The sequence below is a fragment of the Eubalaena glacialis genome, chromosome 6 (genome assembly GCF_028564815.1).
Source record: "Eubalaena glacialis isolate mEubGla1 chromosome 6, mEubGla1.1.hap2.+ XY, whole genome shotgun sequence".
In the NCBI taxonomy this organism is placed as follows: domain Eukaryota; kingdom Metazoa; phylum Chordata; class Mammalia; order Artiodactyla; family Balaenidae; genus Eubalaena; species Eubalaena glacialis.
This window is the reverse complement of record NC_083721.1, coordinates 1,503,494-1,519,736: the sequence shown is the minus strand read 5'-3', so window position 1 is coordinate 1,519,736 and position 16,243 is coordinate 1,503,494. Positions and strand designations below refer to the sequence as shown.

Sequence of the window (16,243 nt, the reverse complement as noted above, 5' to 3'; positions counted from 1 at the left end):
TCTGCGCCGCTTCTCCCCAGACGCCGTGGGTGTGTCGTGCCGGCTCGGGCGTCTGCGGGACAGTCGGATCCTGCACAGCATGCGCCCCGGGTGGGACGTGGCCTGGGCTTAAGCCGCGTCACCGCTGGGGAAACCAGCTAAGGCCCAGCGAGCGGGGCAGCCTGGAGTCGCTCTGCCCGGCGTGCCGCGGCCCTGCCTGGGGGGCCTGGTGTCCCGCAGCCGCGGCCAGGCGCGACGGCCGGGCACCCTGAATAGCTACACCTGTGTGCGCACCGTGGGCTCCTGGCTTTGTCCTGCTCACCCCGTGTTCTCTGTCCGCAGGTGCCAAGGCCAAGGCTGTTTTGCCCAAGAAGGAGAAGCTGAAGCTGAGGCGCGAGAGGTGGCTGCAGAGTAAGCTCCCCCTGTCCCTGCTGGGGCCTTGTCCCGGCCTGGCTCGGAGCCCGCTTTGGGTAGTCTGGGGCCCTGGGGGAGGGGGCCTGCGATGTGACGAGCAGGCGGCCCCGCGGGGGAGGGGCTGGCCCTGTCACCCGTGCAAGGGTCCGCCCGGCCTTGCCTCGACCCCCGACCCCCCCCACCGGGAATGTCGCAGGAAGCTGCTTCTCCCGTGGAAAGCATCGCAAAGGGAGCACGTGCGGGTTGGGTGTTTTATGATACCTACGAAATTTCCACTTTCTGGGTCTGCGTGTGTCCCTCCAGGCCCTCCTCCGGGCGTGTGACAGTACAGGGTCCCCAGCAGAGCAGAGGTGGCTCTTCACCCACCTGGTGGGGTCGGGGACCCCGGGCCTCCGCTCTGCGGGGGTTGGTGGCTCCCTCCTTTCTGAGCGCCTGTCTGTGGGGTGGATTTCTTCTTATTAATTTTGCTTGGAAAAGATATTTATATTTCATGATGCTGAATATCTGCTGATTTTTTCTAAAGATTTTCTTGTGAAGATTGTTTTGAAATTTTTTTCTTACAGTTGTCTTTTTAGTGTTTTGCTGATTTTTAAAATTAATTTGAAATGGTTTTTTCTTTATGTTCTCACGCAGTTAAAACATGATATGCATTATTTTTTCCTTGAAGGTTTTAAAGAAACTGTATGCTTTTAATTTTTTAGAGAAATTTATCAACTTCTTCCACAGTTGTTAATTTTAAGTTTTCTTTCACTTTTTGGATGTTTCTTAAGGAAATGATTCATTCATCCATCTTCTTTTTCACAGTCCCTAGCATGGAGTTGTGCAAAATATTCTTTGTAAAATGGATTTGGAAGAGTTAATGGGCCAGGAGCACTGGGGCCCTGAACGTTCCTGGGCTACAATTTTTTGATGACGTTTAAGTTTTCTTCCATGATGGTTGGTCTTTTTTTAACTACTTGAGTTAATCTTGGTCACTCATTTTCCTATAAAAACATCTAATCTAATCAGATTTCAACATTTATTAGCAGAGTTGTTGGCTTCTCATTATTTAATATCCTGTTTATCATTCTTTATTTGTATCCCCTTCTCTAATTTCTGGTTAATTTTGTCTCTTTCATGCCAAGAATTCTTGTATTTAGTTGTCACTTCTACTTTTCTGTTTTCCAAATTGTTAGTTTCTGGGTTTTTTTTGTACCCCATTCTTGGTTTCTTTAGGTTTGTTTTAGTGACGTATTTATTTTTGTATGTTTTGTTTAGGAATGAAAGGCTGTATGTCAGCCTCTGGATATAGCTTTAGCTACATCTCCCAAGTTGATTTTACTTAGTATTTTATTATGAAAAGTTTTGTACGGAAAAGTAGGAAGAATGTTACAGTGGGCGTCCTTATGCCCACCATCCACATTTTACAATGAGCACCTCACTTCTTTATCACATGCCTGTTCATCTGTCCATCCCATCTGTCTGTCCAGACACCAACCCATGTTTTAGCTACATGTTCCAAAGTAAATTACAGACTTCAGCACGCTTTCTCCCAAATAATTCCGCTAGAGTTCAATATTTGTTTATGGTTCTTTTTAGTTTTTATTTTGAGGTAAAAGTTACATGCAGTGAAATGCAAATCTTAAGTGTGCTGTTCAGTGATTTATGACACATGCCTACACCTGTACAACCAGAATCCCCTTCAAGGTGCAGACCATCACCATCACCCAGAAATGCCCCGTGCCCCTTCCCAGTCCCGACTCCCCCAGAGGTAGCCACCGTCTGATCTTGTTCGGGTCAGAATTCAGGTTTTACTGCTCTCGACGTCGTATGAAAGGAGTCACGTAGGATGTGCTCTTTTTGTGTCTGGGTTCTGCTCAGCTTGGCATTGGGCGCATCCGTGCTTTGTGTAGCCGTAGTCTGTGCCCTTCTGTTGCTGAGAAGTGTTTCCTTATGTGGACGTACCGTTTGGTGTCCACTTTCCTATGGATGGACACCTGGTCTGTTTTCTCTTTTTAGCTGCTGTGAATAAGGCTGGTATGCACATTCTCTACAAGTCTTTTTGTGGACATATGTTTTCATTTCTCTTGGGTAAATACTTGGAATGGAATGCTGGGTCATAGGGCAGGTGTATGTTTAGTTTTATAAGCAACTGCCAGACGTTTCTCTACTGTGGTTGTACGTTTAGCGCCCCCCCAGCAACGTGGGAGAGTTGTGGTTGCTCCACGGCTGTGCCGGCACGTCTGTCCCTGCAGTCCTAGCTGCTGAGCGTGAGGTGCCCGTTGTCACGGTGAATGGGCATTTTCACGTGCTGCTGCCCATTGGGGCGCCCTCTGAGACCCAGGGTCTGTTTCATGAGGCTCTTGCTGGGCTCTTTATTACTGAGCTCAAGGAGTTCCTCCGTCCTGGAGACCAATCTTGTCAGGTGTGTTTTGCAAATAATTTTCTCCCAGACTGTGACTTGTCTATTTAATTTCTTAACAGTTTTTTTTTTTTTGATAAACAGAAGTTTAATTTTGAGGAGGCTGCTTTGTCTTTTTTCCTTACGGGGTTAGTGTGCGTGTGCGTCTTGTTTAAGAAAATGGCCCAGTCCCAAGTCAGGCGGATAAATCCTACTTTTCTAAAAACTTTACGGTTTTGGCTTTTTCGTTTAGGTTTCTAATCCATCTTGAATTAATGTTTGTCTGTGGTGTGAAGTCCTGGTTCAGGTTCTTTTTTTTTTTTTTTTCAGTTCCAGCACAATTTGTTGTAAAGACTTTTCTTTCCTCATCCAGTTGTCTTTGTGTCTTTGTGAAAAGTCAGATAGCCTCTCAGTACCAGGCTGTCTCAATTGCTGCAGCTGTGAAGCAGGTCTTGGGGTCAGATAAGGGAAGTCCTGTGTCCCAGGTCCTCTGTTTCAAGACTGCTTTGGATGGTCCAGGTTCGTAGCATTTCCATATGAATTTTATCACAGGCTTGGCAATTTCTTGAACGTCACCACCACCACCAAAACCTTTTATAGCAATGACAGGGATTGCTTTGAATCTATAGATCAGTTCAGGAGAATTGCCATTTTAACAACATTGGGTCTTCATCCATGAACGTGGTATCTCTCCCGTTTTATTTACATTTTCCTTAATTTCTGTCATCAGTGTTATGTGGTCTGAAGAGTAGAGGTCTTAGATTTTTTTTTTTTTTTTGGATAAGCTTATTGCTGTTTTACAGTTTTTGAAGCTATTATAAATGAAATTCACAAAAGCTTCATATTCCAGGTTTCTTCTATTTATTATATTGTTAATCATTATTAATTTTGTATCCTCTGGTCTTGCTAAAATTGTGTGTTAGTTCTGGTAGTTATCCTGTAGATTCCTTAGAATTTTCTACATAAATGATCATGCTACTTAAAATAGAGACAGTTTTACCACTTTCTTTCCAAACTCTGTTTTATGTCGTCTTCTCATCCTACTGCAGTGGCTGGAACCTTTGCAGTGTTGCTAGAAGGGGTGAGAATTGGTCCCAGTCTCCAGGGGCTGAGGACTGGGCCATGGTCAGTGTCCCGTGAGCCTGCTTTGCTCAGGGTCAGTGACCCCAGGCCGTGATGGTGCATAAAGCTAGTGGTCCTCACGCGAGCTCTGTTTCAGGCCCTGTTTATAAGGAACTTCCCTTCAGTTTCTTACAGGTTAGCAAATGTGGGCAAGGAAGCAAGGAGAGAATGACCAGGATGGATGGGCCTTCAGGGAGCTGGTGCCTGCCCTCCTGGGCACCACATAGAAACACGGGTTTCAGCCCATAAAAATTTCCCACGTTCAGCATCCCACACGCCAGTGAAATTGTCTTATTTGTAGTGTTTAATTCTTGCATAAGTAATTTTTAGGAGTGGCGGGAGGGAGGGACCCCCCCGCCCTTACCCAGGATGGCCGGTCGCAAAGCCTGCTCTTCGAGTTCCCACCTCCCTGACGCCTCCTTGTTGGAATTTCCCTCGTTTCATAATTTGCTCTAATATCCAGTAGGCCAGCTCTCTTGTTTCTTGTTCTTTTTCAAAAATGCTTTGGCTATTCTTACACATTTAGCCTTTTTAAAAAATAAGGTTTGGAATTAGATCCCAGGTTCAGTCACAGGCCCTGTTGGAGTTGGAGCTGCGTCAGACTTGAGGCTGGTGTGGGAGCCGCGCTCGCGCCTTCCCTGGGCTCGGAGCCGCCTGGCCAGGTTGGCGGGGGTCTCCGCCGTCCCTTCTGTGGCCTGCTTCATTAGAGAGTCTGTCTGATGTACACAGGATGCGGAATTTCTGGTGGATAATCTCTCTCAAATTAAGGAAGTTCCTTCTGTTCTTGGTTTCATTGTAATCTTTATCCTGAGTGGACGGTGAATTCCGTCGGACTCTTTGGGCACTTCATGTGGTGACTGTCGTCTTTCCCTGTGAAGCAGCAGCTGCAGTGACCACCCGGCACGTGTCCCTGTGTTGTGCCGTCCTTGCATGCTTCGGATGCGTCCTAGGTGGACCCCACGCGTTTTTAACCTAAAATGCTCTGGCTTTGATTTGCTGGCATTCACCTCCGTCCTCCTATGAGCTGGGCCTGCTTTGCTCGCCTGGTCCCCCAGCTTGGGCGCTGGGCCGGCCAGCCGGGGAGGGGGCCACCCTGTCCTGTCCCTTCCGCTGCCTGAACCCCCCCCCACCCCCCACCCCCGCTGCTGCCTCGGCCCTCCTGGGAGCCAGGGCTCTCTGGGAAGAGGCACCCGGCTTGATGAGGTGCCGAGTAAATTGTGTATCCTGTCAGCATGGAGAGGACTGAATTGTCACCCTGTACATCCTAACATCCCTGGCATGGAGGGGTGGCCCGGGGCCCAGGGCAGGAGGACCCGGGAGGACGGGCGGTCTTCGTCCCCAGAGCTCAGCTCTTTGGGGTGAGTTGAGGGTCCCCTGGGCTCTCCCGGTCTGGATGCAACCGGGGTGGGTGTGTCCCTGACTTGGCTTGTCCGGGTGGGCCTTTCCGAGCTCCTCGGGCAGCGAGGGCCTGCGAGGGTGAACTGCGAGCCTGGGGAGGAGGCGCCCCTGCCAGGCCTCCCAATAGCTTCTGTTTCCACAAAGTCTTCTCTTTTGGGGATGCCTGTTAAGGGCCACCACACGTCCCTCGCTTGTCACATACACCTCCTGGGGCTTGGGCGGACCGGGGCTGAGCCGAGCGCACGCATGTTCTTTGCACTAATAATCGGTGGGCTGTCCTGAGTTTGTCCTCACTCGTGGGGCCCCCGTCCAGGTCCCCGTCCCCCTGGCCTGCCCCGTGCCTGGTGTCATCACCGCCCTTCTGGGTGCCGTGCCCACCGCCATCGCCTCCTGCACCTGCCCCGAGGGGTGACCGGGCGGCCACAGCGCCTGAAGGACCGGTTGCAGACTCACAGCCCCGCGGGAGGGAGACGCCCCGCGTCGGGCCCGCCTGGCCCGCTGGCTGACGCTTCTCTGCTGGCGTCTCCAGGCCTCTGTCGGCTGGGCTGTGAGTCTGTCGGCTGCTTGTCAGGAAGGTGCTCTCAGTTCCCTTTTTAGATGTGATTCAGAGTCTGCAGCCTGGTTATTTATAGCCCAATAAACCTTGTGCAGTTGGGAGGCAGGAGAGCCTCTCAGGCTCCAGTCTGATTGTCCCAGATCCATCACATCACAGCCTCATTTCCAAGATTTTTAGTAGCAGAGCCTTTTTTTTTTTTTTTTAAGGAATCTAATGCAGAACAATCAACAAATCAATTATCACAGGTTCAGGCCGTTTCCCTGGAGCAAGGTCTGCACACAAGCTAGTGAGCTGGCGTTTTCCTCGAGCCACACTGTGGAAATAACACATTTGAGTACGTGTTTTATTAGCAATTTTGAAATACATAATATATTTTAAAATGAAAGTCAGATCCTGAGGCCATGTCCCCGTCCAGGCCCTGCCGAACCCCTTCTCTGTAGAGGCCGCAGTCCTGCCGGCCGGCGCAGCCTCACCCCGGCTCATCCGCGCCCTGCCCTCTGCTCGGCACCCTGGACCCCCGGGCCCCGCTGCCCCCTCCCCAGGGTCTGTCCCAGTGCCCATAACCCTCTTCCCAGGCGCCCCCCCCCCCCACCAGTGCAGGAGCCCCCTCGAGACCCCACGGTGCGTGTTCCCTCTCACTTTGGACCTGGCCACTCTCACCCTGTTCCCTTGTTGGGGACCCTCCTGCCTGCTGACGTCTCCCGTGGGGACCTCTTTCTCCCTCCTGGCGTGTCCCTAGGAGGCACGAGGGAAGCAGAGGGGAAGGGGGCCGGCTGCTCTGACTGTGCGGCCCCTCCCTCCGCCCACCCCACTCCCGCGGCCGGGCCCGGCCTTCTCGGGCAGCTCCCCCGCCTGCAGCCCGTCTCCTCATCAGCCTGTAATTCGACAGCCACCTCCGGGATTAAGGGGAGCAGACCGCTCGGAGCCAGCCCGCGCCCGGGGTCCCCGCGAGCTCAGGCTCTGCGGGCTGGGAGTCGGGACCCTCTGTCGCTGAGGGCAGCGGCCGGGCACTTGTCCTCCTGGGTCCCCTCTCGCTGACCCCTTATCCCCCTTCCTCAGAGATCGAAGCCACGAGGCTGGCAGAGCAGAAGCGCACGGCGGCGCGGAGGCGCAGGGCCACGGTGGTGGTGGGGGACCTGCAGCCCCTGAGGGACGCCCTGCCCGAGCTGCTGGAGCTGCAGACGGCTGGCCAGCGGTGAGTGTCCTGGCCACGGGGCTGCCGCCTTGTCCAGGGCGGGAGGACGAGCAGGTGGGGGGCCGGGCCGGGCACTGACCCCGCAGAGGCCCGTCTTGACTTGGACACCCTTGTCCCAGGCCCAGCCACGAGCCAGGGGCCCTGGGGCCTCCTCGGGAGCAGGTGCCCGGCGGCACGTGGGCAGCACTGTTGCTCTCCCGCCGCGTGGCCAGAGCCGCTCAGCTGGGCCGCCGCCGGGCTCCGTGCTCTCCTGCTTGTCTTCCGGGAGCCGCGGCTGCTGCCTTTGCCGCCTCCCTCCCAGGACCAGCCGTTCTCCTGGGGCCTTTCCTGCCTCCCTGGGACCTGTGTGCTTTAGGAGAGCGCGCCCCTCTGCTGTGCCCGGGCTGCCGTTTCCGAGCAAGGGTGAGGCCGCCTGGCCTGGCCGGGAGGCGCCAGCGCAGGTGTGACCACGGCCTCGGCTTTAGGACAAACAGGCAGCAATTGGAGGGCCTTTCTGTTCTGTCACAGTTGCCGGACCACCATCGTTTACTGTGTTATCTCTAATTTTGCCTTTTTGAAATAATTCTTTCTCCTACCGAATTTCCCTCTGAGGAGGAAGGATCCGGGGTTGGCAGGGGACACGCTCAGGGCCCCTTGGCTGCAGAGCCAGATGGTCGATCCAGGCCGGTTCCGGGATGGAAGCGCCCAGAACATCAGGTCCAGATGAGGAGTGGCCACCAGAGCTGAGATTTGGCAACGGAACCAGAACCCAAAATGCACATTCCATTCCTAGTTCTTGAACAAAAATGTGACCCGGTCAAGCATCCTCTCCCTGCTTTTAGTTTTCTCATCTGAAAAATGTGCTCGGGGCTCCCCGAGGGGAGAGAGCTGTGTAAACACCGCGGCCGGCAGCCCGAGGAGGACCGCGTGGGGCTGCGGGGGCCCAGCTGCTCTCCCAGCCCCAACCTCCGGTCGACCGGGGTCACCGTTTCCCCCTCTAGTGCCTCTTGGCACTGGGGAGCTGTTCGTTTAAGTAAACATTATTTTAGAACAGTGTTTGACTATAAATAGAAAAATGACGGAGATAATAGCGACAGTCCCAGTGTAACTCACACACGGCTTCCTCTCTGTGACGTCTTACATCAGCGTGTGCATTTGTCACAATTAAGGAACCAACACTGATTTATAAATAATAAGCTTAAAATAATAATCAACTAAGAGCTCACAGTTTATTCAGACTTTCTCAGTTTTCCTTGGTGTCCTTCTGCTGTCCCAGGACCGCATCCAGGACCCCACGTGACATGTAGTCATGTGTCCCCTCAGAACTCCTCTGGGCTGTGAGTGTCTCTCAGACCTTCTTGTCTTTTTTTTTTTTTTTTAAATAAATTTATTTATTTATTTATTTATTTATTTATTTATTTATGGCTGTGTTGGGTCTTTGTTGCTGTGCCGGCTTTCTCTAGTTGTGGTGCGCGGGCTTCTCATTGAGGTGGCTTCTCTTGTTGCGGAGCACGGGCTCTAGGCATATGGGCCTCAGTAGTTGCAGCACACAGGCTCAGTAGTTGTGGTGCACTGGCTTAGTTGCTCCAGCGGCATGTGGGATCTTCCCAGACCAGGGCTCGAACCTGTGTCCCCTGCATTGGCAGGCGGATTCTTAACCACTGTGCCACGTGGGAAGTCCCAACCTTCTTGTCTTTAATGACCTTGACAGTTTTGAGGGCCAGTCAGACATTTTTCAGGGCGTCCCTCAGTGAAGCCCACAGAGGGGAAGGGCCTTTCTCATCACGTCCCGTCCGGGGTGCGTGCTGTCACGTGACCTACACTGTGGACGCTGACCTTGGTCACCTGGCGCAGGTGAGTCTGTCAGGTCTCTCCGCTGTGCAGCTGCTCCCCCCTTCCCCACTGTCCTCTGGAAGGAGGTCGCCGTGCACACCCCGCACCCAAGGAGGGGGGACGCTCCCCGAGGACGGAGTGTCTACAGAACCACGTGCATTCTCCCACAGGGCAGATTCCCTCTCCCCCCGTTTCCTTATCAATCACCTATTGACGTCCGTTTGGACCCGTGGGTGTTTGCTTTATACTTCGGGCCATGATCCAATACGACTGTGTTCTGTTGCTGAACCGGCTCCAGCTCTGGCCCTTGGCAGCTCCCTCGGTTGGCTCTGCTGTTCTCCCGACACACCCATCCGGGGGGCCTGTTGTGTTTTGTTTCCGAGCACTTTCCTTCCTCTCTGGCACAAGGTGCTCCAGGCTCATCCCGGGCATTTCCTGCTCCTGTCCGAGAGTTGGCGTTTCTCCAGGGAGCCCGGGTCCCTTCCGTTGGAAGTGGTGTAAGAAACCAAGATATGGGCGCTGGTGTGCTGACCGCGACTGGGGTGTGGTTGCTTCTAGGTCCTCTCAGCTGACAGCAGGGACGTACGTGTGTGTCCTGACCCAGGTGTGTTCCTGTGAAATTCGGGGAACAGTCTGCAAGTCCATCCTCACTTCTCATGCCGACCGCAAGTCTGGGGTCCCCAAGACCACTCTTAGGTTTGATGATTCTCACAGAAGGCCATTACACTCAGTTACAGTTTATTACGGAGAAGGAATACAGATTAAAATCAGCCAGGGGGGGAGACCGTGGGGAGGGCCCGGGAGTGTCCCAGTCTTCCCTCCCTGTGGGGGCGGCACAGAGGTCTTGCCCAGGACGTGCGGGGACGCCCACCAGTCTCCAGCCCTGGGGGGTGTGGGCGAGCAGGCCGGCAGGCTTTGCCTGTGGTCCCTTCACTCCATTCCTGTGGCCTTCTGGCCAAGTGACGCCTGGCTGGGAGCCCCCAGCCCCATTCACAAGGTTGGGGTCCCCATGTCATCAGCCCTCAGTTTTTCAGCTCCTAGAGCAGGCCCAGCCCTGGGATGTTTGCTGCACGGGGTGTTTGGCCTCTTCTGTGCCTTCACAAGGGCAGGGTTTCCTGGAGCTGGGAGAAGGCGGTGCCCTTCAGGGCAGCTCACGCCAGGGGTGCCTGTTAAAAGCAGTAGGTTGCACGAATGGCCCAGCTGACAGGTGACTTCAGGACATGACCCCAGGCATCCGAGTGGGGTGGAATGTGTTGGGGGGCAGCCTTGTGCCTGGGAACCCAGACCCCGAGTGCAAGGCCTCCGTCCCCAGTCGCCAGCTGGGACACCCTGACTGAGGCCCTGGGCTGCTCCCAGCCTGTCCCAAACCTGGGTGGCCCTGCAGGGTGGTGGGGGGAGAGCCCGAGGCTCTGAGTGGGCCCAGCGGGTCCAGGTGTTCCCCACACTCGGTCGGGTGGGCGCCGCCCAGCACTGACCGGGCACCAAGGCCCCCTGGAGAGCCCGTGGGGCCCCTGAGGCCAGAGCCAGTGAGTGGACAGTGCCGCTGCCAATGGGCCGCGCTCATCAGGGAAGATTAGACTCCCCAGGAAGTCGATCCTCCGCGGCCTGAAGGTCGTAGCGGACGAAGGTGGAGGGCCTCACGCATGGAGCCTGGACCTGACGTCAGCAGGGCTCACTCGGCCCCTGGGACCTCCGGGGTTTGCCCGCTGGTGCTTGGTTTTGGGCCCCCGTCCCCTTGGGCTGGGTGTGCTACATGGGCTCATTCATGTCAGAGGGGGAGGGGCAGGGGGTGGCACAAGAGCCCCAAAGCTGGGAGCCACCTGAGCGCACCTGGTCGCTCAGTGCTGGCTGAAGAGAGCCTGTCAGGAACGCACTGGCCTGTCTTACAGTTGGGGAAACAGGCTTCGAGATGGAGCAGCTCCCCTGAGGTTCCTCCCAGGGCAGCCAGGGCTGGGGTCCTCTTCCAGCCCAGGCACCTCTGCGGACATGTGGGCAGCGGGCAGTGTGCTCTGAGCTGCAGTTGGTCCTGGCAGGAAGGTCTCTGCCCATTGTCTACCCGACTCGGCCGTGCAGCCAGAGCCAGGCCTGACGCCGTGAGTGAGCTGGGGCCCTCCCCGGGGGGGACTTCAGAGCGGGCGGGCGGGACCGGGGCCGGTGTCGGGTGTGAAAGCCCCTGCCCCGGGCCGCTGGGGTGAGTGCTGGGGGTCAGTTCCCTTCAAGCCCGCGGCCTCGGGGAATCCACCCCGCTTGCGTCTGTCCACAGTGGAAAACGCCACTGGGGAGGGTCCTGACGTGCCCTGAGGCTCGGGCGAGGGTCCTGCCCCTCCTCGCCCCCGCCACTGTGCTTCCACCGCGCTATGCTTGGCCACACCTGGCCCTTGGGCCCCGAGGGGACTCCTGGGTATGTGTTCACACCTCGGTGCCCTCGGCCGTGGGAAGCCTTCTTACCTTGTGCTAGACGGGGGTGCAGGCCCAAGGCCTCCTGATCCCCCAGCACGTGGCCGCCTCCTGGGGGCGCTGGCTGGAGGAAGGGAGCCCGGGCCCGCCGGTTCGGCAAGGGTGGGGCCTCCCGGGAGCTCTGGGTGGTCGGCGGGGGACCTGCTCCCGGGTGGACACAGAGAGTTTCAGTGGTCGGAGGAACAGGGCTGCAGTGTCCTGGGACCGAGGCTGGCCTGGAGTGGGACGGAGCGCCCCCAGAGCGGCCGGGACCCGGGGAGCGGAGACAAGAAACGCCTTTCATTCATAACTTACGAAGAAACTTGAATACGCGATGAGGGCTCCTGGTCTGGAGGCTCAATTTAGGTGTCGGCCCAGGACTCCCGGGTTTTCTGGGCCCTCCCGCCCAGGCCGGGTCCCTCCCGCCCCGGCCGGGTCCCTCCCGCCATGTGGCGCCATGAGGCCGCATGTGCCCCCAGGCTCGCACGCGGGAGGAGAGCCCTGTGTGCACCGTGGACCGTGGCCTGAGTCGGGTGCTCTGGCGGAGGTTCCCGGTGGGCGTGTGCTCTCCTGACTGTCTCCTCCGTGTCCCCAGCAGGGCGGCCATCAGGTCCCGGGCAGCCCAGCTGAGCCGGATGAGCGCGGCGCAGAGGTTCCAGCTCCTGTGAGTACAGCCCCGCCTCCGCACGGCCCACCCCCGGGACTGTCCGGCGTTGGGCCGCGTCCCCCGACCCCAGTCCCTTGGGTGCTGGGGACAGCTCGGCCAGGGCCAGCTCTGGGCCCAGCGTGTCTCCAGGGGCCAGGAAGCCCCTTCCCCCAGGGCAGTGAGGGGAGCAGCTGCTGGCTCTCAGGGGGCCGCCCTCAGGGCCCAGATCCTAGGCGTCTTGCATGTGTGGACATCTGGCCGGGCAATCAGTCATCCAGTGGGGTCCAAAGTCTCCCCATTAGCAGCAAAGAAAGCTGGGGCCCAGCGTGGTTTGGCCTTGCCCTCGGTCATGTACCTGTGGGGGCAGAACATGGCTGGGCCCTCCACCCTATCTTGCCCGCCCAAGGCCAGGGCCATCCCCACCATGGTGCCACGATGGGCTCATGTGGGCTTGTGCTGGAGCTGCTGCCCTGAGGTTCTGGCCAGGCCACCCGTGGCCATGCTGGGCTGTGGGCCTGTGCGGCTCCAGACGGGGGCCAGCTGGCTGTAGGGACAGGCACAGAGTGGCAGTGGACTCTGCTGCGGAGGGGCGGGCCCACTGCAGCACCCCCATCGCCATGGCCCCCGTGGGGCCCGGAGCTCCTGCGCCCGCTTCCTGCTGGAGGTGCCGCTTATGTGAGCCTCGTGTGTGCAGGGCGCCTGCCACCTGCTGCCTTTGATAGCCGCTCCCTGTCACAGTCGGGGATGAGGGGCCTTTGTGACCACAAGGAGGCCCCCGGGCAGCCCCTCCTGTCCTGCCCAAAGCCCCTGTCGGGCCTCAGACCCCCCTCGGCCCGCCCCCCCCCCACCCCAGACGCTCCAAGCAGAACTTCACAGTGCACAGCCTTCCTCAGTCCCCACCCCTCATCCTGGTCCTGGACCACCCTTTGCCGGTGTCCCTGCAGGCTGGCCGAGCCGAGGCTGGTCCTGGGGGTGCTGACGGCTCATCCCCAGCCCCCCACCGAGGGCGTGGGGTTTGCTGACCTCTGCTCTCCATTCTTTCAGCGAGGAGGAAAGGACGCGGTTTCGGGAGCTACTGGCCAGCCCGGCCTACAGAGCCAGCCCCCTGCAGGCCATCGGGCGGCAGCTGGCCCAGCAGATGCGGCTGGAGGGTGGCGGGCAGTGCTGACGCGGCGCGGGCGCGCCTGAGCTCCGGGGACGCCCACGAGGAGGTGCCCGGGGGGCCAACCCTGCCATTGTCGCCCTGCTCCACCAGCCCCTAAGCGACGGGGCTGCTGTCCTCGGCACAGGCGGGTCTACCGAAGTGAGACAGGCAGTTGACATGGTAGTGTTGTGACTACCCATTTATTTTTGCAATAAAAAAGGTGCTGGACGGATCCAGGATGTCCGTGGAGCTCAGTGCCGGCCACCCAGGAGGTGGTGCAGCCACTCGGCTGGCGTTCTTCACGCTTTTCTGTTTTGTCTGAGTTTGTCAACAGTGACTGCACGTTATGTGTTATTTTAAGAGAAAAACCTTCTAGCTTCCTGGTGCTCCAGTGGCTCCAGGCTGACCATGGCTGGATGTGGCTCTGCCCTCTTCTCCAGATGCCCTCCGTCAGGGCCCCCAACCTCTGCCCGGACGCCAGGAGCTTCCCCTCGGCTGTGCTGGGGGGCATGGGGAGAGGGAGGACGGGGAGGCGTGGTGCCAGCCTGGCGCCGCCGTCCACCGCGGCGGACTCGGGCCCCACCCCGGAAAGTGGCCTGAGAAGTTGCAAGCGTGTGGGGACGCCGCCCTCCCCCCAGCAGAGAGCCCTGACGTCAGGCAGGGGCAGGTGGGGAGGTGAAAGCAGGAGGGCGGGTGGGAGAGACCCCGCCAGCCTGGGAGCCTGCTGGCTGTGGTCTCGGAGCCGGAGGGACTTCCACGTTCACAGCCCTGTGGTTTTAATCTTTGCAGAATGAACTTGGACTATCTGGTAATAAAATTAAGTGACAAATGGTTCCATGGTTTTTGTGTGCATTTTAAACGCAAACAGCAGGAGAAGGCTCGCGGGGCTCGTGGGCCTGGGCTGTGGTGCCCGCCCGGCAGGGCCTTTGAGGGGCTCTGGGCCGGGCCCGCGGGAGGGAGTGGGGGGCTGGGGGAGGAGCCCCCTGAGGGGCTGCGGGGAAGGGCAGAGTAGCCGGGGCAGGGGTGTCACCCGGCGGGAGGAGCAGCAGGTGCCGGGCTCAGGGAGCCAGGGGCTCCACGCAGGAGGGTCGAGATGGCCGGGGAGAGTTGAGCACCGCCCTCTGGGGAAGCGGGTGGGGCGGGGTCCCCAGGGAAGAGGCGACATTGGTCCACACGCAGCAGGGGGTGCCTGCTGCTTGCCTGCAGGCTGGGGGGCAGGATGTGAGCGGCTGGGAGAGGGGACTTGAGGCTGGGGACAGCAGAGCCCTGGGAGAGGGAGGACGTGGGTGGTGGTGGTCTGGGTAGAGGGTCAGGGTCGCTCTGGGGCCCCCAGCAAACCCCTCCGCTGCCGCCGTGCTGGGCGGGGTTCAGAGCGGGCGAGGGGAGGAAGGGCCCAGCGGGTGGGAGGTGGAAGCCCTAGGAGCCCAGGAGACTGGAGGGTGGCTTGCGTGGGGGCCACGCCCTCGGACGTCGGGATTATTGACGGAGGACCCTGCGCGTCTGCTCCTGGCTTTGTCCAGAGGGTCCCGCGTGGGGCTCCCCGTGGCCGCCCACCCGCACCCAGTCGTCGGTGGGCCCGACCCTGTTTGTGCCTGGCGTTGGGTGTCACCAGATTTGTCTTGAGTGGACGTCCGCTGGGTGGGGCAGGGAGGGGGACAAGGCACAGACGCCGCTCCTGGGGAGTCGGGTCCTGTGGCGCTCGCAGCCAGGTTTGCCCAGACTCCAGACGTGCTGCTTCTGGCATGTTCCTCGTGCAGCGATAACACTGGTGACGCATCCTGGCCGAGGTCATGGTGCTGAGAGGCCCTCAGGGTTCCCAGGGTCGGGAGAGGGGGGGCAGGCGGGGCTGCACGGCAGCGGCTTCCACACCCTGTGATGCCTCTTCTAAAGCTGTTCAAATAACGTAGGTTGAATGGTGATGACAGGCATATTCCTGACGTTGGCTTGTGCTTCTTGAGTCTCCCTTAAGGTTAAGAAATCTTAATTTTAAGATGCTGGGGAGAAAGTCTGTGATTACTTGTATTGATGTTTCTGAACCCAAATGTTTCTTCTGGTGCCACCAAGGTTGCTGGGTTGTAGGGCCTCCTGCTGGGCCTGGAGCCTTGTGCCTCCTGTGCCCCTGGTCCCGCCCCCTGAAGAGGAGGTCCTGGGACCTTCTCTCCAGAGGGAAACTGAGGCCTGGAGATGGGGAGCCTCCCCACGGCCGGCGCTGGGCTCTCGGGAACCCAGAGCTTCTGGCTGCCCCGTGACCCCCACTTGCACCTTGACCTCGCCCTGAATTCAGGTCAGCACCAGGCGAGCCACAGCACAGGGCTTGGGTGCCCCGGGAGGAACGGGCCCCAGGACGCTGCCCCCGCCAGCGCCCTCCTCCTGCCTCGGCATCTGGTTTTTAGCACAGCGGTAGTTATTCCCAAGTCAGCGTCTCTCCTGGGTTGGGAGCAGAGTCTAATCACTAACGATGTTTAATTAGAGAACCAGGCGCAGGTCGGCCCTCTGGCTGCAGGGCTCCTGCGGGGGCGAGCGGGCCAGCCCTCCCTCTGCCTCCCTGATGTGCCCTCGTCCTCGTCCCCGTCCCCTGGCAGGCCCACCTCCAGCTCCGTCTCATTCAGCCAACCCTTTCTGGCCTAATCTGTGGCTGGCCCGAGTCACCCCACCAGAGGGAGAGGAGACCCCTCCACGGGGAGCTGTGTCCGTTGGGGCAGGAACAACTGTCCGGTAAGCCGAGTCCGGGCTTGCCTGGGGCCCACCAGAGGAAGAGGCAGGGGGACGGTGGCAGGTGTGCGCGACGGGGGCGTCAGCTCCGTGCCAGCTGAACTCACACCCCAAGGGCAGACGGGCCCCTCCTGGCTCTGCATCTGCATGGATGGGGTCCTGGCGGCGTCAGGCTGGGTGGCAGCCCGCAAGGGCGGTTTGCACTGGCCCCCAGATGACTGCACAGCAGGCTGGGGATGCTGTCTAGCTGAGGCCCAGGAGGAGGAGAGGGGTGCTGTGGTCATCTGCTAGTCTCTACCACAGGCTGCTTGTAACAGAAAACCCAAGTCATCGTGGCCGATTGTATTTAAAATGGGAGAGAGTTGTCCCTTGCACGGCGAGGGTCTGGGAGCAGGCAGTCCAGGTCTTCAGGGTGCCATCAGCAGCCCAGGCTCCACTGTCTTTCCTCA

General features: G+C 58.6%; 1 protein-coding gene across 9 annotated transcripts in view; it reads left to right on the top strand.

Annotated features, from left to right (window-relative positions):
* The window catches only part of SLX9 (SLX9 ribosome biogenesis factor), a 29,668-nt gene extending 15,754 nt beyond the window's left edge, over nucleotides 1-13,914 (top strand). Inside the window, exons 3-8 of one of the 9 annotated variants that reach the window (XM_061193819.1) lie at nucleotides 322-390; nucleotides 6,909-7,044; nucleotides 9,415-9,460; nucleotides 10,746-10,949; nucleotides 11,891-11,956; nucleotides 12,983-13,914. In XM_061193819.1, the coding sequence (XP_061049802.1) occupies nucleotides 322-390; nucleotides 6,909-7,044; nucleotides 9,415-9,460; nucleotides 10,746-10,949; nucleotides 11,891-11,956; nucleotides 12,983-13,126 (665 nt within the window). In that variant the 3' untranslated portion in view covers nucleotides 13,127-13,914. Of the gene's footprint in view, nucleotides 1-321; nucleotides 391-6,908; nucleotides 7,045-9,414; nucleotides 10,950-11,119; nucleotides 11,616-11,887; nucleotides 11,957-12,982 lie in introns of those variants that run through there. The other 8 variants (XM_061193822.1, XM_061193824.1, XM_061193825.1 and 5 more) reach the window with 8 other exon arrangements.
* The last annotated feature ends 2,329 nt before the right edge of the window (nucleotides 13,915-16,243 follow it).